The sequence below is a fragment of the Diadema antillarum genome, unplaced genomic scaffold, assembly GCF_040938485.1.
Source record: "Diadema antillarum isolate AM-2024a unplaced genomic scaffold, OU_Dant_1.0 seq00000772_RagTag, whole genome shotgun sequence".
Taxonomy (NCBI): Eukaryota; Metazoa; Echinodermata; class Echinoidea; order Diadematoida; family Diadematidae; genus Diadema; species Diadema antillarum.
Genome location: NW_027271661.1, coordinates 315,100 through 337,122, shown reverse-complemented (window position 1 = coordinate 337,122; position 22,023 = coordinate 315,100). Strand labels below are relative to the sequence as shown.

The following is a 22,023-nucleotide window of genomic DNA, read 5'->3' as shown; positions in this document are numbered from 1 at the left end:
ATAAATATTAATTAACCTTCCAAGTTGATAAGACCGCAACATTTCTTGTTCTTTTTTGCACAAGAAAGTCATGTTATCAAACAATGGACACATACATCGCATTTGATCAATATTTATTGGGCGATTGCATTTTTTTTTCTTTTGCATTTGTTAACATTTCCTATGGTAACATTCCACAAGACAAACCGGCAATACAATTATTTAAAACTTCTCATCATTCACATTTCAATCATGATGCAACAGTGTTGAAACACTTCTTAATTTCGATCCTCTTCTTAGGAAGCATATTACATAAAAGTCATCATGCATAATACTAGGTAAAACAGTACTCATAACAAATTTAATGTTGGCGTCGATATAGTAACGAAAATAAAACTTTTTTTCGTCAACTCAATCCTTCTCAAGGATGTTCTCTAACAAATGAGACTAGAATACATTTCATACGAACAGCGTTATCACAAAAATATTTAAGGCAGGGAATGCTGTTTTCACACACATATCAGCATAATAAATGATATCCAACAACATTAAGAGAAGTTTTTTATTGTTGTCTGTACTGTGCATCTTCTTGAGATAATTTCTAATGAATGATGCATGATATGTCTTCACGATTACATTCCCACCACAGAAAACATTTTTGTCATTTTTTACATCCTTTGGTAATGACGTTACGATTGGAATACCTCATCAAAGTTTAAATCAAAATGAATTATAAGGATTTATGGTAAAAACATTATTATAAACGTAATGAAGCTGTCCTCTTAATCATCCTTTGTAATGATTTGGGTAAATGGTGTCGCACGATCACGGGCGGACGACAGTGTTCAACGCCAGAGTACAATTTCACACACCATGTTTATGATTATGTTTATGTTTCGATAGATAGATTAAAGTCTTGCACACATTTGGTGGATGTTGTATCTAAACAATGAGACAGTTTTTAGTCTTTGCAGTTTACATGTGTAAATAAAACGTAATCATTTTGTTTCAGCCACTGTGACAATAATGAGGTGATAATGTATTTACCTCATAAAAACTCCATTTATCTACAAAAAAAAATCATAAAGTTTACTATTGTGGTGGTGATGGGGGGGGGGGGGGGAGTGTGGCATGACGTAAATTATAAAAGTTCTAAACCATCAGGTATAGGAGCGTTGTGTTACCAGCGGTACCATCACCATATCTAACAACCATTCTACATCAACAACCTATAGTTCTGTTCCGGGAAAATTTATAAATTCTTGATTTAATCAATTCATGTGCGATTTCCACAAGACTTCTGTATTTCTGTGTGTTTGGCAACACTATTTTTGTTAAAGTTGTCTTGAACATTATCATATGGAGTGTCTATGCACTTATGAATGAATACAAATTGGTATTTTTTCACAAAATTCGCTGACCAGGTTTTTGCATTAACCCGACTTCCTCGCCTACCTCAACCCCGCCTACCCACCTACCTATCTCCATCCCCGCCCCTCCAAAATAAAAGTAAGTGGATAAAGACAAAGAAATTGCTTCGCAAAGCTAGGCTTTTGCCTGAAGTGTCATTTAATGACAATAATTGTTAAACTGCACTAATATTTGATATCAAATAACTTCATTCTTTACTCGACAATAATATGAAATTCAATTTCATGTTGCAGAGTTTTCTATAAGGATATCCATTTATATTATGGGTTCCGAAAGGACAAAGATTGATTCCTAATTTTGTGATTCTCAAGCATTGCGACAAATAATAAGAATATCTACAAAAGCAGTTGACACTTCTCACAGTATCATAGTAAGTCATTACATCATTGCATAGAATGAAAGTTAGTAACGACCGAATAGATGACAAGATTTAAAGAAAAAAAAGTAGGAAATAGGAAATTACATGGCAAAGTCAGAATGGCATACTTGGATAACTTAAATTCATGGTAAAAGGAAATTGCACTTTATGCCACGTTAAGTCCTCACACATGGATTTTTGATAACAACGAAACCATATCATCATTACTAGCTACTAGCATTTATTCAGATACGGTAGAAATCCATTTTTTCAGCAAGCAATGATTGCCGAAGAGTTCATTCCTCGTCAGCTCTCAAATAGGGTTGGCATATCAAAATAATGACTACCCTAGCATTTTGCTTTAGGTAAAGTTCGATATAAAGCAGTTTTTAACAACCGCAAATCATTTCAGTTACCACTAGAATACATTTCATATCAAGAACTCCTTGCCTCAATAAGCCAGTTCACAGTATAAGCTATGGTCTGCAAGAATCTCTGAACCATATACTTTTCAAAACATGGATTAATCTTCTTTATAGAAGAGTAGTTGAAAACAGCCAAGCAGACATGATTTACATGTATGTTACATGAATGGGTTTTTATTTAAGAAACAATACGCATTCACGTGTGCATTCCGACATGCAGCTAGTTCATACAATAATATTTATATCATAGTTTTTCATGAAGACCTATCCTAATTTTCAAATACTGCAGTTACAAGTCAGTTTCAAGAGAAGGTCTGCAATGACCCAGATTGTAACTGTGAACTAGCTTATTATTTGTATTAACGGAGGTTAAAGTTTGAAACTGCATTGAACTTGCTTCACTTCTCCATTATATACCTCAAATTGAAGCTTATTTGTATGTTAACGGCTTCATTTTGAGTCGATTTTGAGATATCATTTGATGTTGCTTCAATTTTGCAAACTTTTACGCTGTACTAACAATCAGTTTTAAAGGTCGCCCTTCTTCATGTTTAATACTGCATCATAGTCTTTCGTCTGAACTTTGAACACTTTTCAGATATTAATGCTCAACGATTTACATTTGGGCTTTCTTCATTGCTAATTTATCTCCTTTTACTTTGCAGCAAAGGTATTCGACCGCGGTTGCTATAAAAGATCATAATAAACGACCAAGTCTTTTACAACTTCAGGAAGGGTATGACTTCAAGCCTCGCTTTTGGCAGCGTATTGTCACACACACTTATTATGCTCCATGCTTGCATGTATTTAGAATTTTGTTTTGAACCAATATCACTGAATAGATATTTTTGATACATTGAATGTGTACTTTTTCCTCGGAAAGCGTATCATAATAACATGTTGGTGTCTTTGAAAGCTTGTCTGCTCGTCAGCTAGGGAGGTGAACATTCTGACCTGTGTTTTCTATTGTCAAACGCAATAGAAAAAGTCGCACAGTAGCTGTGATTACTGATTGACTTCACCTCATATTTAAGCATCAGAGAAATGATTGCTAAGTGATCGACAAGTCCGTGATGGGTGCTGCTGGAGATGTCGACGTTGCAACCAACAATGGAACGGATGTTCTGATGGCAATCGGGCCGAGATTCTAGGAGCAGCCACAGCTGTCGACCACCATGTCGCGGACTTCTGCGAAGACGATGTTCATGTCATCGTCGAACATCAGGATCTGTATGGGGCTCATGACGCTTGGGGAGCAGCAAGGACCCGTCACGGCCATCTGGCCCATTTGGCTGACCAGTTGGGTGTGGGGGTATTGGTAGCTGTAGTGGTTGGGGCAGCTTCCGGAGCAGTAGTTGGCGAAGTACTGCCGGGGCGAGATGATCCAGTCCCAACCGATTTGTGCAAAGTCGACCAGCAGCTGATACTTGCAACAGTGCTGCTCAATCGCGTCCTCAGAGCACGTGTGATCTGCTTGCCGCCTCTGCCTGTTTCTATGGGCATCTGACAAGCTCAGTTCCAAAAACGGTGTCTGCGGTCAGGACAAACAGATAGAGAAAGTTAAAATATGACAATAGAGGGCAAGTTGAAGAAATAATCGAAATTGAAAATGAAATAATTCAATACAACCCTAACAGGCAGCATGACAAAGGACTCTTAGAGGTGTGTGAATGCGTATGTTTGTGATCTGTGTGTGTGATTGTTTTTATGTACTCTCGGGTATCTCCCCTGCAGTTCTGCTGGCCGCTGTGACTACGGTAGTGATTCGATGATTTCTGCTTTCTCTTTACGACTATTGTTTTTATAACCCAACCTGGATATTCCCAACCGGGTTGATCTTTGGCCGCTCGCTGATCCGGGTCTTGCTGGTGTCTTCGGTGGGTATAGGCAATACATTTTCCTGTCTCTGAGACCTGCTTTTAACTTTATATTACTTTCCGCTTTGTTCACTTTTTTTCGTTTTGCATCACTTAGTTAATTTATCGGTCTATAGTGATTTTCTCACTGATTTTGTTTTTTTCATAATTTCAGTTCAATCTGTGATTTATAATCATGTTTGATTTACCAATTAAGCACAAGTAAAAATGACTTTGTGTTTAATTAGATAGGCAATGAAGTTTGTTAGGTTTCAGAATTTTGAAGTTTCAGAGGAGTGATGATTTCTTTATTAAAGTGATGAGACACTAATTTAGAGAGCTACTTGTCGCATTAAACAAGTATTTATTACAGCAAAAGCTTAAACTTAAACATTTCTAAAGAAATCGATCAGATTTCAATATCGAACTTTAAAAAGATTCTTTATATTCAGAAGAGACACGGGGTATCTTTGACGTATCAAGAGGAACGGCCCGGACATCTGTGTTCATACAGTAGTTCAAACTAATGGATGGTCCATGGGGTGTGTCGACCATCTTTTTTTTTTTGTCAATATTTCACGAGTCTGCAGGCTGTCTGATTCAGAGGTTTCTAGCTCGTGGTGGCATTTCTGATTTCCATCATTCTGAAGTTAAACAGGAAATACACGTAATACAGTATTTAGGATTTCCAAAGATTGCTTCCGCAACAATGGCGCCGTGGCCTCACCATTGGATCTTCAGGAGTTGTGCTCGTGATAACCACTGGGTTACCCCCGTCATCATAGAGCTGCAGGTACACGCCCATATTGGTATCCGGGTCGGCCGCCCATCCTTGGACAACGTTGGTGAAGTCAATGCTTCTCCATTCCCCCCTACGGAGATTCAGGGGGACCTTGACTATGGCTACCGTGTGGAGCTTGGCGTTGTTTTCCCCGTTGGCGGGCGCCATCACTTTCTCGACCGTCATCCGGTGCAAGGTGGTCTGAATCACGGCGGCTGGTGCGACGTAATAGTGGAGCTTGGCACTCGTCACCCGGTAGCCCTTCGTCTTCTCAGCCACGTTGAAATATAGACGGTGTGAGATCTCGTTTTCGTATGGCTGTGGCGCTGCAGGAGGAATGCAGAAGTTTTAAAAGAATATTCAAATAAACATTTTGAATGATTAAGCTCTTTGAAAATAATCACTTACAATCTTACTTCAAATATCAGAGACAATGCCATTACTGTTCTTTCTGCGAGGCAAAAACAAAATGTAGGCAGTTTCATGGCCCACTGTAATTCTCGCCATGAGTTGCGCATGCGATGTAAATGAACAATTACAAGTGCATTATTTTTTCACGTTAATTTCCTCAAATTGAGGCTGGAAAAGAATTATTGTAATAATGATAATAGGGTTCTTACTCATGTCCCTTCAGGTTAAATACAATTTCTTCAATGTATTTATTATCCAAGTTGCGAGATATTTATACGCATCTGTTTCAAGAGGGTCGGAATAGCTAGAACATAGGTCCTGAATTTTCAAAGATTTTCTCGTCGTGGTGAATACGCCAGGATTCTCATCCTCTATAATACAAAGAGAAATGATTTAAAAAATGAAATGATTTCATTGGAAGCAGTAGTAGTTATTGTTAAAGATCTATGTCTAAACATGCATAAGACTTTCCTAATGCTTGTTCGCGAAATTTATTGCCCCAATAAATTATGATTTCAATCTATGCATGTTTTTTATATTTGTCTTAATGCTATCCGGCCATTTCTTCTAAATGGGGGGGGGGGGTGAGAACGGTGTTTGTTCACCAGGCCAGCTTCTGCAGGGACTAATCCTCCTAGATCATGTAGATGGTACACAAATCTGCCAGAGCTAGGTCCTCAAATTCACATATGAACGACCAAAATGACACATAATTCTGGAAATTTGCGATTCATCATAATCATGAGTGTTATATCATGTCTGTATTGCCTTTTACGGGTCATTTGTTCGATATTCATCATCAGCGAAGCAGCACAGAATTCAAACAACAAGTGAGTGAATAGAGCGGCAGAATAACCATGTTAAATGGAGTTTTCCAACATCGCACAAGAGACATAAGTTATCGTCATTGCAGTGTGACGAACGCACCTAATAATGGTCGGTGAAATTTGAGGAAAGACATTTTGCCTGTCTGGAAGCATGAATGTGTTCTTTCTTTATCTTAATGATGTTTGTGTCTCAGTGCGTTCGAGTCACTCTTACACAAGCTTTCAGAGTGACCGTCAACGTTCTTAATGGTCAACAAAGGCTCATAGAAAAAGGTGTATTCGAACATCAAAAAGATGAAAGAGAGAAAAAATGCCGCAGCCTGTATTCCTTGATACGTGATGTCAGTCAAACTGTTCCCTTCAGGGCAAACCAACACCTGTGCATTGTTTTCTTCCTAACAGACACTAATACCGTTAAAGGGTCTATCACATCAAATCTATTGACGTCTGGCCTGAACAATAAGGGAGAATTTAAAGGCAAACAACGTGGTAACCATTGATACTAAAACGATAAGCGTGGCAGAGAAGGGATCCTGCCATCCCATTCAACAGACGAGGACGGTAAATACAGCACAAACAGGAGCCAGAGTGACAGTTTCTGGAGAATAGCTGTCAATTCTCATGGTTCAGAAGCCAACAAAGACGCACAAAGCCTTTTGTCCAGTGCTACGGTGCTGGGAACGGATTGAGTACCACTTTCCATAAATAGGAGAAGTCAACAACAGGCGTTGTTTGTTTGAAAACCGGCAAAGATGTAGCGCATTCTAACTGCCATTAACTCCGCCATTTCAATTGAGACTGTTGTAAACAGATTACCTAATCTCTGAACACGTGTGGTTAAGTACCAAATGCGTCCTCGACTACAGATCTGGATACCCTGGGTATTCATTTTTGGCGGGAATTCATGCTGTCACTCTTGCACACAGAAGAACATTGCACTCAATTCAACAGTCACACGTGCATAGATGATTTTTTTAGATGATTATTTCGTGTTCTTGCATAAAAGAGAAATGCTTGTGATAACTATTATTGCAGGTACGGGACCATTCTTGACACTTTAAGAGATTTTAAAACGTGTCAATACAAAGTCAGTGTCCATTGTAGTATATTGATTATCCGTCCTTGAAACATTTCTATACCTTTATCTATGCATCAAGGAAGTAGACGTACCGGGGTCATCCCACGAGCCCGACATCGACGAATCATACTGCCCAAGAGTTCGACACTATGCAAAAAGGCCCACCAGTTCGACACTTGGCAGCTAAGAACTGTCACACTGGTGAATAATCTTAACTGTATTAATTCAACCGAGGAGGGATGCCTTCATATATTCAGCTTATTCTTCGTTAAAAGCTGACAAGTGGATGAACAACCTCTGAACATTTGTTTCTTTCAGTCATCTACAGCACGTCAGGGAGGAATTTTGTGAAAATCATTCTGAAATCATCGCAGATGTGTTCCATTTACTGTATACCTTTTCAACAGCAGCGGTCCGTTCGTATTGATAACTTGATCCGTATACATACACCGCTTTTAGTGAGATAACTCTTCATGGTGTATCAGACAATATCCCTGACCTGCTGGTAAGGTGGTGCTGTTTATCGTAACCACACGCCTCTTATCAATATTTTACAGTTGTCGGTTATTGTGCAGGAAATCGGCTGCGATACGAATAATACGATTTTGTTTTCTCTGTAATGTCAACATATTGCAACATTTTGTTCAACTTAAAACAAGAAGATTTCGTCATCATTCGTAGTGGTATTGCGTGTAGTTCAGGAGGCAATACCATTTTCATTTTCAATGTAGGTTCAACACCCTCCCAGTTCATCAGTTCATTTAGGAAGGCTTCTCACCTCCCTGGTTCATTGCTGCTTTTCCCGTGGGCGCGTCACGAACTCGACACACCCACGAGCTAGACACTAAGCGAACAGCGCCCACGAGCTCGACATCAACTAAACAGGCCGACGAACTACATACGGTCCACGAGTTATAGACTAGGCGAATGAGACCCATGAGCTCGACACCATATGAGCAAACAAGGCCCACGAGCTAGACGCTAGGCAATAGATACCCACGAGTTTGACATCATGGGCTCAATGTACGTAGTGTAGAGCTTGTTAGCTTTATTTGCCTGGTGTCCAGCCCATGGTCCTGTGTTTCTTAGTGTCTAGCTAGTTGGTCTGTTTTACTTGGTGTCTAGCACATGGGCTGTATGACTCATGGACTTTTTTCCCCCCAATGTCTAGCTCGTGGGCCGTATTACTCGTGGGTGCCGAGTTTGTGAGATGACCACTTTTTCCTGGACAAGATCACCTAAGATTTTCAGGTGAAATTATACTTTGTTTTGTAATCTGTTATTTTATTTCCATTTCCATGTAGAGCATGATTTTCTTGAGGTTTTCAAGTGAAGAGAGGGGTAGAATAGGAGGTGTGATCAACAAATGACTATATTAAAATAAAGATTTCATATGCTACATCTACAATCCTAAAACGGAGAAGAAATATGTGTATAAATAATTCTTGACAACTGCTAGTTTCAGGCAAATCCCAGGCGCGTGATTTAGGGAATTGTTTTTCTTTCCTGATTTAGCTGGGTTTATTGGCCATTTGTGACACTCCTATCCTTCGCCCCCAACCCCCCCCCCTACCTACGAATACATACACACACATTCACAAATTCATACACACACACATACATATACATGATGCATTTTCGTCCAGCATTGTGGAGTTCGTGATTGCATGCACACACAAAAAAAAATATTAAAATAGAAATGATATAATATTTCTTGGAAAGACTAACATTGCTACAAAGAAGGTGACAGCTAGGGAATATGTCTCTGTAACCTTTGTTCTCAAATGGGAACAAATCTCGAACTTTATACTTGGAAGTGTCATGGTTAGGCCTACACCTATATAAACCTCCCCTGTTGCATCCCATAGTTTTATAAAACGAAACTGAAGTCGTATTATGAAAAGAAAAGAAAAATCATCTGGCAAAGAAAATGAAAGTGCAGTCTTTCCAACAAATTGTCTAGTTGAGCAAAGATCAACGACTTTTATTTGGCCGAGTGAATGAAAACATCTTCAGCAATATTTCGTTCAGTGCCTTGCTTTTGAATTTTTGACCACAGTATAGAAGGTAATGCAATATTTGTGTTTTGTATCTTTAATTGATTTATACTTATACTGTCTCACAAAGCAGAAAGATCAATTTTGTTATTTTGGTTGATACATGTATTTTGCAGTTTACGAGGGCTAAATTCAGAATATTTAATGTATATTTGCTGATGTACTCCTCAAAGGGGACTTCTCTGAATAAGTGAACTGAATGATTGAAAGGATGAATAAATGAATGAATTAATTAAGTAATTCAGTAACAATTCTATCAATCAGATCAATAATCTCTGTATTAAACACATTTTCATTAATCCTGTACCGAAGCCTACAGTCTCGGTAGATGAGTAGGATTGAATTCACCTCATATTTTGTGAGCATATGGGGCAGTTTTGATAACCGGTCTTAATATTATTATGGTCGCTCTCCGTACTCAAGTTCTTCTCCTTCTTTCGCTTGGAGAAAAATTCGACCTACAGATCATTGAATTGGTCTTTAAATCTCAACTTGCCACTACCTCAATTAGAACATTACTATTGGGAGTGAGTGCCGATTTGTGTGCTTGCGCGTTAAAGTACAAATGTCTATATGAATTGAGATCGAAATGAGGATTGCTTCAAGTGAGCAAATGCAAGATTATGCCATGAATTCGTGATAGTTTTAATTGAGCAGTGTGGGAAGAGAAAATTTAATTATGTAGAATGTAAACAGGCATTCTACATAAAGCATATTCAGTCTTATTCTGCAGGACAATTCCATTCATTTCTTCCTTCTTTTTTATGCAGCATATGATTCTTTTGCATTGGGCCGAATTCATAAAACAAGCAATTGCTTCAATTGCTTCAAGCAAAAGCACAAGCTCGTCTAGTGAAAGGTGTATCTCAAGTAATTGCTTAAATACATATGCATAATCTTTTGCTTGTGCACATACCTTTTGCTTGCATTCAGCAAGCAATTGCTTAGGGTTCGAACAATAGCGTCACGCTTGTGCGAACACTGTACGTCTGAGAACAAAGGCGTGTTTCATATTAGGTATTTCATAGGGGCATGCGTGAGCTGGAACCTGACATAGCAGTATAGTGATCATAACAACGCTCATATGAAATACACACACACACACACACACACACACACACGCGCGCGCGCGCTTATACCTTTTGCTTGTCCCGCACAAGCAATTGCTTGCGTTTTCAACAAAAGGGACGTCACGCCTGTGCGAACACAAGAACAAAGGCGAGTGTGGCAGCGTGCATTTGAAAGGGCATGTGTGTGCAGAAACATTTCCTGACATAGCAGAAGAGCTATGAAATGACACTCATAAATGCACACGCAGACGCACACACACACACAACTATACACACACTCGTATTACTGGCTGATTCCCACCACTGCTTACAATAGCCCGCATCTGCCAGATCGCACGTGGAGAGACGTCTTCTTGCTCTCCACCGAAGTGAGACATCCTACCTGTTTTTCATCAAATTTTGCGTGCTAACCACTGGACATTCCCGTTGTTGAAATGAAAAATTTCTTACTCTACTTAAGAGTTATTTCTTGTAGATTTATAATACTCCTTCACAATTGTTGTCTTTCTTCCATGAATATGAAAATGATACTTAAAAGGGAACGTCCCAGATAAGCAAAAGCTCAAGCTCATTTTACAAAGCTTGGAAAATCGTAAGCAATTGCTAGCAAGAACTAGCAAAAGGTATGTTTTATGCATACGTTTTTAAGCAAATGCTTGGTCTCTAAGCAATTGCTTGCGGACAGCAAGCAATTGCTTGTACTTGCTAGCAAGAGCTTCTGCTCGCAAGCAATTGCTTGTTTTTATGCATACGGATTCGAGTAAAAGGCTAGCACAAGCAATTGCTAGCGTTTATGCATCCGGCCCATTGACAGTGCCTTGAAAGACAGTGAAAAAAGATTATCTTTGATCAATCTGAACGGAACCACTCCGCAATAAGCGGGAGTGCGCTTCACATGGGACTATAACTCAAGAGTGCGAGAGACGATTACATAACGGTGATATCCGCACATCAGCTGATCGGTACATAACGAAACGCTCGGGCCTTGGGGTTCGCCCACGATGCGACTGCATTGCGACCTCGAGCACATCCCTTGTTCAGCTGGGATTTCAGAGGTGCTAAATGAGGGCACATATCTAATCAAGTCGAGCTGTCTGTCTGCCGACTTGACTAAAGTTTTATTTTTAGCTTGCCGTTATACCCGTCTGCCGTTTATGACGTCATTCACCTACCATGACTTCTCACGCGCACACGCCATCCAGATGAAACTAGCTCGACAAAGGGAAAGCGGATTCCTTAAAGTACTGATTACTTAACCTACGTGTCATCGGATGGTACCCAATGTAAACGTCCTTATTCGTTTAGGGCGCCACAGATGAAGCAGATCAGTTTGCTGTACGGCGTTCATTCTTCGAGGTTTTAGTCTACCGATGGGCGCTGCCTAAGTTGTCACGTACGTTCAATCTACATACATAATACCTTTGATATCACTGGGGATGGGGATGGATTACACGCGTATCTTAATACGCTGTTCTTGTTTCTTGTTTCTTTTCTCCTTTTTGCAGTGTCTAACTATATCTTGACGCCACACTGGTCAGACGCCACACTGGTCACGAAGCTTTTTTTTTCCTGCCCTACTCGCTTCCATTGTTAATTCCACTAAGTTAGCACAAGACAAGTTCATTGGCATATTGACGTTTTTCTTTGTTTTTCTATATTTCTGAAGCTGTCATTATACTATCAAGCATCTGCTTTAGATGGCTGACTCATGCATTTTTTTTCTCTCTCTCTCAAACTGGAATTAAGTATATCGTTGACTTCTTTCATGTCACTGTATTTGTTCAAAAACTTTGAGGATTTGATGGACATCGTGCTGTGAAAACTGTCATGTATATTTTTGTTCAAGTACATGTTGCGAAAATTTTCATGTTTGATTTTCAAGGACACTGAAGAAATCAGATCAAACTGAACTGAACGAATTAAGCAAACACCTCAGATCTTATAGACTTTCCCTCTTCTTTTTTCTTATCTGATTGATTTTTTTCATATTTGTCATTTCTACATAATGGCACCATGCATTGTGACATAGTTACCCACTGCTTCCGGGTATTTTTCATGTGTCCGATGTATAAAATCCACGAGAAGTTCTAAATTCTGGTGTATTAAATTCCTGAGAAGTTTCTACATTTCGGAGGCCACGGACTTAAAGTATATAATTCACCAGTCTGTTTATACAGCTGTCGATTTAAAGGAATTATATAGTATTGGTTGAGGTGAGGATTTAGCTTTTAACTTTTTGCGAAATACTTAGAAACCACTTTGTGAAATGTTAAAGAGCATACAATTCTAAGACGAAGAATTCAAACTTTATATGATGAAAATCTGCTTTGAATTGCCTGAGATATCAAAAAAAAGTAAAACAAAGCAATCCTAATAAAAGGTGACACCCACCTTTTATTAGGATCACTTAAGGATCACTTTGTTTGGGATATCTAAGCCATTTCAAAACCAATTTTCATCAAATAAACTTGTAATTCCTCTTAGAATTATATGCTCTTTTATAGTTCATAACAGGTTTCACATTATCTCAAAACATAATATCCGAAAACGTAGGAAAACTGAAGCCCCATCTCAACCGAAATTGAACCATCCCTTGAACTAGCTTGGGGCAATGACAGAAGTGTGGATATGGCTTCAGTATCAGTCACCCTGGGTATGGTCACTTTTGTTTGTTACTGCTGCTTTTCCAAAGAATTATTCCATTGCAATTCAAGCACAGTATTCACATGTCCATTGTTATGCTGTTTAAAATCAATAAAATCATTTTATAGAAGTATTGCCAGTTATCACATTTACACAGCTGTGTCTATAGAAGGGCATCACTGATAACCATGTTGTCAAAGGATTGACGCACTCGACCTCAGGACTCGAACTAACGACCGACCGTCTAAGTGTCCAACCTACTATACCACAGGGCACTGAAAGAGTGGGTTTTACAGTCTCTGAACCTAGCTAGTTTTGAGTACTTCGTCAAAACTTCAACTTGAACTCGGATCTCCCTATTCAGTGTTATAACTTCATATAACCTCATATAACGGATACAACCTCTGAACTTGGTTTGAGTACTTCGCAAAACTTCAACTCGAACTCATGGCCTCCCGTTGTCATAGTCATAAGTGTAATAGCTACTGTACCACAGGACTCTCATAGAGTGGATACAGCTTCTGACCCTGGTTTGAGCACTTCGTCAAAACTTTAACTCGAATTCACGGCCTCCCGTTTAAGTGTCATAGCTACTATACCACAGGACTCTCATAGTGTGGATACAGCTTCTGACCCTGGTTTGAGTACTTCGTCAAAACTTTTATTCTATTTCATGGCCTCCCGTTTAAGTGCCATAGCTACTATACCGCAGGACTCTCATAAAGTGGATCAGTTTCTGAATCCGGTTTGAGTACTTTGTCAAAACTTCAACTTGAACTCCGGACCTCCCGTTTAAGTACCATATCTACTATACCATAAGACTCTCAGGGAAAGGATGCAGCCTCTGAACCTGGTTTGAGTACTTCGTCAAAACTTCAACTCGAACTCATGACATCCCGTTGTCATAGTCATAAGTGTCATAGCTACTATTCCACAGGACTCTCATAGAGTCGATACAGCTTCTGACCCTGGTTTGAGTACTTCGTCAAAACTTTAACTCGAATTCACGGCCCCCCGTTTAAGTGTCATAGCTACTATACCACAGGGCTCTCATTAGAGTGGATAGGCCTACAGCTTCTGAATCTGGTTTTAGTACTTTGTCAAAACTTGACCTTGAACTCAGGACCGTCCGTTTAAGTGTCATAGCTACTATTCCACAGGACTCTCATAGTGTGGATACAGCTTCTTACCCTGGTTTGAGTACTTCGTCAAAACTTTTATTCTATTTCATGGCCTCCCGTTTCAGTGTCATAGCTACTATACCGCAGGGCTCTCATAAAGTGGATCAGCTTCTGAATCTGGTTTGAGTACTTCGTCAAAACTTCAACTTGAACTCAGGACCTCTCGTTTAAGTGTCATATCTACTATACCATAAAACTCTCAGGGAGTGGATGCAGCCTCTGAACCTGGTTTGAGTACTTCGTCAAAACTTCAACTCGTACTCATGACATCCCGTTTAAGTGTCATAGCTACTATACCACAGGGCTCATTATGAAGTGGATACAGCCTCTGAACCTTATTTGAGTACTTCATCAAAACTACAACTCAAACTCATGGCATCTCGTTTAAGTGTCATAGCTACTATACCACAGGACTCTTATGGCGAACAATCTCTGAACCTGGTTTGAGTACTTCGTCAAAACTTCAACTCGACCTCATGGCTTCCCGTTGTCATTGTATAGTCATAAGTGTCATAGCTACTGCACAGGGCTCTCATAGAGTGGATAGGCTTACACCTTGTGAATCTGGTTTGAGTACTTCGTCAAAACTTGAACTTGAACTCAGGATCTCCCCTTTAAGTGTCATATCTTCTATATCACGGGACTCTCGTGGAGTGGATACAGCATCTGAACATGATTTGAGTACTTCGTCAAAACTGCAACTCAAACTCAGAGTACTTCGTCAAAACTTCAACTCGACCTCATGGCCTTCCGTTTAAGTGTCATAATTGTCTACTATACCACAGGACTCTCACACAGTGAATACAGCCTCTGAACCTGGTTTGAGTACTTCGTCAAAACTCAACTCAAGTTTAGGTGTCATACCTACTATACCACGGGACTCTCGCGGAGTGGATGCAGCTTTTGAACCTGGTTTGACTACTTCGTCAAAACTTCATTCAACTCGAACTCAGGACCTAGCTCTCGTTTAAGTGTCGTCTACTATACCACAGCTCTCATAGCGAATACAGTTTCTCAATCCACCTTTTGTGAGATCTTCGTCAAAACTTCAACTCTAACTCAAGAACTCAAGTTTTGGTGTCATACCTACTATACCACGGGACTCTCATGATGTGGATACAGCTTCTGAATCTGGTTTGAGTACGTTAAAAGTTTCAACGTCCATCCCCACTCCCCCACCTACCCCAAAAAAGAATAATGAAAATAACAAATAGATAAATCTGGACCAAAAAGATGAATTTGTCAATATATGATCGATTACTCGCATCGGTAGAATATTGCGGCTGCCCTCACAATCGGGAGGTCGTGGGTTCAAACCCCGGCCGCGTCATACCAAAAGACGTTAAAAGATGGGAGTTGCTGCTACCTTGTTTGCCGTTCAACAGTTGAAAAGGTTAGAGCAACGTCGATCTGGCGCTGCTCAGTGGCTGCCGGGCTCACGATCAATTGGGCAAAATGAATTTCCATTCTTGGACAATAAAATTTGGAGTTTATATCCAAAACAATTATTATTATTATTATTATTATCATTATTATTATTATTATTATTATTATTATTATAATCACAACTTTGATAAGATTATGACAGAGAAGAATCAGAATCTGCATCGTGTGGTTTTGATGGCTGTCGATTACCAAGTATCCTGAACAATACTCATATGTATTCATCGTTAAAAAGCAGAATCACATATCACAGCACATTCATCAGCTCGAATATGTTCCCCTTTCCATACAAGACTGCTTCATTGCTACCTTGGCGTGACGTAATACAACTATTCCTCATAGTACGTATTTCATCCGAGCTCTACCCCCATCCTTCTTTTTTCTTTCTTTCTTTTTTTTTGATGGTGGCGGTTGACTTTTGTTTTCCAGTGTAAGCATGGAGCACCATGGTGTAAGTATTAAATAAAAGTGAGCGTCGTACACGTGGTTTCAGATGACTTTGCAGTTTTAGCGCGTCTGCACTGTCGTTGTTCTCTTTCATACTGTTCTCAATCATTTTGGTTAGGTTTGTTTTTTAGGCCAAGATGACTTTGTATCCAGTTCGCCATCCCGAATGGGAGTTTCTACACGAGGTCAACATCCTTTGGAGCCCTTAAAAATACCTATGGTTGCCTTGGACATTTGAATAGAAAGATAGAAGTGCTTTGCCGCAAGAGGGCTAATGGTTATGGGAACATGGTGAACTGATTCGAGAAGGATATTACCGGATAAAATGGGGGGGGGGGTGGAGGTGGGGAGAGGGGGAAGGGGGTGGTTGTCTGGTCCCGCCCAAATGATAGGCAAACGGTTAATGCGGACCTGTTTGTTGACCATCGGCCGTGAATCGCTTGGAGACGATGCTCGCTGTTCTACAAATGCTGTCAAGTGAAACAACTCGCCATTCATCGCTGGCAATACGTGACAAATAGCCGTTTTGATGCGCCGATTGTCCGGTTGACCTACACGTCTGAAGAACGTTGACTGGTATCTACCCATCATGGATGCTCCTCTTTCAAAAGCGTCACTAGCTTTTTTTTGCCAGCTGCTATTTTCCCAGTCTCATTCAGAAGTTACATTTAAAAAATGGTTTTGTAAAAGCCCGTTGCCAAGTACGATTACCTCCAAACGTAGTTTATTGCCATGATTTCAAGCACTGCATTACACATTTTTCCTTTAGGAGAAAAGAAATATTCAATGACTCAGTTTTTAGTCTGTGTAACCCAAGTTTGACAAAAGCACGTGGGCCTAACACTCTTCTTTCTCATGATGCAGGAATCAAATTAAAATGTTAACTTCTTTCGAATGCAAGGACCATAAGCAATCATAAAATAGTTATGTGGTAAAATGATAATTTTGCGGCTACTTCTCGCTGGTCGAAGTGAATGAGGTCGCAGACGTCTAAAACTTGACAAGTACTCATCCAAATAAACTGATGTATACATCTGTCTACTTCAGACAAAATGATATGCAGCAGTCATATTATCAATTTCCTTGACAATACTACATAACCAAATAAAGTTCTGTTTAAGATCCCATAGCTGCATGTTCCCCTACAGCAACCTCTCGCAGTATTTGTAAATCTTCATAGTAATTTGAATTTCATGAATATGGCGATATTGATTAGCGGCCTCTCTTACTCAGCTGAGGACTCGGGGAAAACCTAAGGCCTCTGTTGCCCCTGGTTACAGACAGTACCGGCGTTTCAAGGAGAAGATCCTGCCTTCTACAGACATAAATCCGGGCTATACAAAATGTACGGCATCAGACAAACGCTAAGCTCCGGATCTTACAAAAGGATTGAAATTTGGTATAACCGAAGCGATCTCATTTTTCGTGGACATTATCATTTCCTCCTGTCAGAACAAAATGATTTATGCAGCGATTTTCCTCCATATACCGGTGGCAGAGAGGGTTACTTATTGTATATAAGGCCTATATATATATATATATATATATATATATACATGTATAATTATTATTTTTTAATCAGCACATAAAAGATATTTGTGCTCATGCGGTCGAGTTTAGTACCATTATCTATTGAAAATGTACTAAACAAAAGTTCGAAAATGGTGCCTTTATTATCAAATCATTGCAAAATCAAATCATATCGAAGATCACAGAGCTCACAGCGAACTGAAAACGGTACTGCTACTGCAAATATTTCAGTGAGGTTATCATTAAAGTTACCTGGATTTGGTTAGAAGAGGTGACACCATGAACAGTGTCGCTATGGAAAATTTCTCTAGGATTTTCACCTTTATTTGCCAAAGCCTGCGTACTCATGGAGCGGCACTCTACTTGAATGGCATACGTGTGTCTCAGTCAAGAGAAAATTCATAAACACAATAATAATGGATTCTGAAGTCGCTTTCTCAAGGTCCATCGACTAATGAAAGAAGGCAAAGATCCAGTTCCCTCTTTCTGTCGCCAATTCTCTGGCTTTGTGTCCATTGCATAATCGCTTGTTGACCCTGGGAATGATCAAGGCAAGTCGCCGTACTCTAAGACCTGGTTTCGGAACGAAATCGAGGTCTTTCTATTTGTTTGTTATTATAACTTTGATAGGACTTTACACATGAAGGTTTTAGTCTCATGATTGCAGTAGATAACTATGTCTGTGTGTTTACACACACATATTGTGTAAATATGTAAATATACTGTATATGTGTATATATATATATATATATATATATATATATATATATACAAAACATACAATATATACTAGTAATATGAAGAGCTTGCTTCCAAACGGCGCTAAATCCATTGAAAAAATGATGGATTTAACACCTTTTGGAAGCAAGCTCTTCATATATCACATGTAGTAGGAGTAGTGGTTGTATGCAGATAAGTGCGTGTGTGTATGTGTGTGTGTGTGTACTGGTGCCTTTGTACATTGTACATATCCGCGTGCATGTGTATTGACTGCTGCACTTATTGGAATTGTCAAACTGAATCAATGACAATAACAAGTGGTTATCATAAACAATACCTAACCTTCGTCTGAAATAAAAAATCAATTCAGCTTTAAATCCAGTCTACGGACTCCAGAATTAAAACCGCAACCCGACGGCGGAGCTTGGTCGGTAACAAATAAAAGCACAAATAAAAGCGACAATGCGCTCTTGCGACCCGAGATCTCCCTCTTTCGCAAAATGGAATGACCCGTCGACATGTTTCCCCCGCGATTTTTCAAAATTTCTCGAGGCACGACGATATGACCTGGTAAACTGGCACAACGTTCCGTTTACGACTTATACACAGAGGGAAGGGATTCCATTGTTTCTCTTTTAGCTGTATTTATTCATACTTCGCTAGCAAACTGTTTCAAAGTGCCTTCTCAAAAAAAAAATCGATTTTGCACTTATATACAAGTACTTCCTGCGAATGTTTAAAGCTTTGTAATTTTGCATTTGCCTTTTATCGAGCATTTACCCATGTCTATGCAACAGAAGTACTAGCGTGTGTGGATGAACTAAGTATACTATTATGGGGAGGAAACGAAATGCACCACATTAGACAGCTAAAGTTGACATGACGTCAAAATTATACGATTTTGTCGAAACGAGAAATTTATCATACCATATTTTACCTTCGCTGAATTCCTTTAAATCTCTGCGCTACCCGGTATTACAAAGTCGCATGACTCCTGTACAGTATCCCCGCCCCCATTTTGCACGTCTTTACTTTTTTTTCAGTTTTTCAAAACGAAAAATATGGACATGAGGTTGCTGGTGATATGACTGCACGCCTGCCATAATAGTCATGTCTAACTTCATCAGAAATTGCTGGTGAGAAATAAAGCGTTCTTTGACACACACACACACACACACACACACACACACACACACACACACACATATGCAAGAAGTCATAATTACATCAATGAAGACTCGAGCAATAGTATTAAGTTTCTGCCTTTCCCGACAGAGTTACGCCGACAGTGAAACACGCACTCTTGTCATCGAAATGCCATTTTTCTAGAAATAACTTTTAAAGCTTGAATCTGTGAATTGATGCACTCTAACATACCCTATTACTCTAAAAGCCCATCAGAAGAAGACGAAAACAGACATTAGACATGTGATATGTCCCCAGATAAAACTGAAACTCGAAAGAAAAGAATCGTGTCAGCGATTCGTGTCGGCTGAAAAGGTGGATTTCTTGATTGATGAAAGTAGCGGTCAAAGTATAACCAAATGTAACTATTTCGGTCCTTTTGACAACATAACTTACAGACAAAGAGGGATTTTAGTCAGATGGTTCTACGAGGATCGATTTGGCTCCCAGGGAGGTAAAAAACCCAGTACTGGATTACGGAAGGGATGCCTGGATGCAAATCATACCAGGCAAGTTTCGTTTACAGGACACAAGTTCAGCCTCGTATTTAGAGATAGCAGGCACATGAGCACAGAATAGTTGTCAAATTATACTGTCTGAGGAATTTGAAGTTAGATTTGTTTGTTTGGTAAGTGTTTTTTTTATATATATATATATATGATACTCACGTTTCTTGGCGAAAAGGAGAATTTGTTCGTAGTTCACTTGCGACTGCTCTCGTGGCTCGTACCGCGGCCCGGGCGAATCCGACAGCATCGGGTCCTCCGTCCAACCGGTGTATCGACGGATGATGTGGTTTATGGCAGGATTGCTGAGTGCCTGTCGGGTGACGTTAGGGGGCTTTGTCATTTTAAACTTCTCGAGAATTTGTCGCTTGATGCTGTCGATACGGTACTGTTTCTGCTGCTGTTGCAGCACACATCTTGGGCAGGCCATAAACTGGGTGGTAGTCGTCTCCGATGCAGAGGAGCCACCGTCAGGCGACTGGTGGACGGGATTGGGGGTGTGACCGTCGTCCGTTGGTACTTCATCAGAGGCCTCAAACGTGGAATCCTCGTTGGAGTCTTCTGTGCGCGGGATGATGTTTGCGCTTCTTTCGTCCATGTGGCGACGCCATGACGGCGGATGGCTCGCGATCGTGATGATGACGAGCTCAACGATGAGTAGGAGGACGACGAGGAGTTGGCTGTTCTGGGTCATTGTTACAGACGGATGTTGGCGGAGGATTGTCCGGAAAGAGTGTGAGATTTTGTTGCCTGAATTGTGTATGTGTGTGGAGATCAATAAGAGATCTCCAGATTTTATTTCTACGGTGATAAGGGGGTGGAAGGTGGTTGTGAGTGAGTGTGTTTGCGGCTGCCACACGGTCGAGCAGTGACGATCAGCTGATCGCCTGGACGGTGTCATTAGCTCGGGCCTGCCCCAAGTCTGTACGGTGCTTCATCCTTATTGGCTATCTTCGTCCACCTCGCACGCGCGAGGCTGTCTTGTCAACCAATGCGAGCCGCAACAATCGTGCGCATGTTCAAAGAAGCTTAGCGCCTAGATATGCCGTGGCAACAAGCTTTTGATCCCTCAACAATTGTCAAAGGTACCCCGCCCACATCAAACCTCGTCATCTTGCCATTCACCCCATGACTCTCCCATAGGAAATCGATATGCATATGTACTATAAAGTATATATATATATATATATATATATATATATATATATATATATAATTCATTCATTGTCTTCGTGCATGGATCCTCTGTCTTTCATCTTTGATATGTCGCCTCGTTTTACCCTTTCCTTCAAACAGGCAGACGAGCAGGGTGCACGTGTAGAATGGTTAATGAGGTCCGTTCGCTGACTTTATTACGTCACATCCAGCCCGAGGTCCCTCCCAGCTGATCGTCAGCTGAGCGGCAAGTCCCGTGCGAGAAGGCGCCGTTTCCTCCCTCCGAAGCCCGTGGATTGCTTTGCTAGCGTGCGTTATGTATGATTCTTCCCGAAAAGAAAAAGACAGAGAGAGGGCAAAGCAGGGGAGAGAAAGAAATAGAAAGAAACACGTGTAAAGGGGGTGGGGGAATCACACCGTACGTGACGTTGGTGTGCTGCGGAATGAGCGCCTCTTTTCGCGGTCCTTGAACTGCTCGCACAATGGACTCTCACCTGATCCGAATTTAATTATTCTCCAGAGTTGCATGATGGATGCAAATAAATGTCGGAATTAAAACAAAGGTTCAAACCAGTTTATAACCACAAACATGTGGAAAAGATCCTGGCAACGATGTACCAACTGGGTATTATATTTGTAAAGTTAGTACAAGGTATGCAAGAGAATTGGATGCGTTTTGAACTCGTGATAGGTTTGCTGTTCCTTTTCTTTCTTTCTTTTTTTCGTTAATCAACTTATAGTGTTTTTTCGAAATGTCATGTTTTTGGATGGAAGAAAGTTTTCTTTGTTAAGTCAGTCAAAGTCCCATCCAATGCCCATTCTTTATCATAATTTACCATCCTATTTGGTCAAAGATAATACAATCCTGAAATTTAGAGACATAGAGATTAAATTTCTAGATCACTCTCACCATAGCCTCAATGAAATTGATTTATCTTAT

At 40.1% G+C, this 22,023-nt stretch overlaps 1 protein-coding gene across 1 annotated transcript; it reads right to left on the bottom strand.

Moving 5' to 3' along the window:
• Nucleotides 1–1,580: 1,580 nt before the first annotated feature.
• Nucleotides 1,581–20,622, bottom strand: LOC139738888 (growth/differentiation factor 8-like). The gene is made up of 3 exons (XM_071649518.1): nt 20,091–20,622; nt 4,777–5,156; nt 1,581–3,724 (listed from the first exon to the last, which is right to left on the bottom strand). The coding sequence occupies exons 1-3, from the start codon at nt 20,620–20,622 to the stop codon at nt 3,341–3,343; spliced, it is 1,296 nt and encodes a 431-aa protein (XP_071505619.1). The 3' UTR covers nt 1,581–3,340.
• Nucleotides 20,623–22,023: the final 1,401 nt, after the last annotated feature.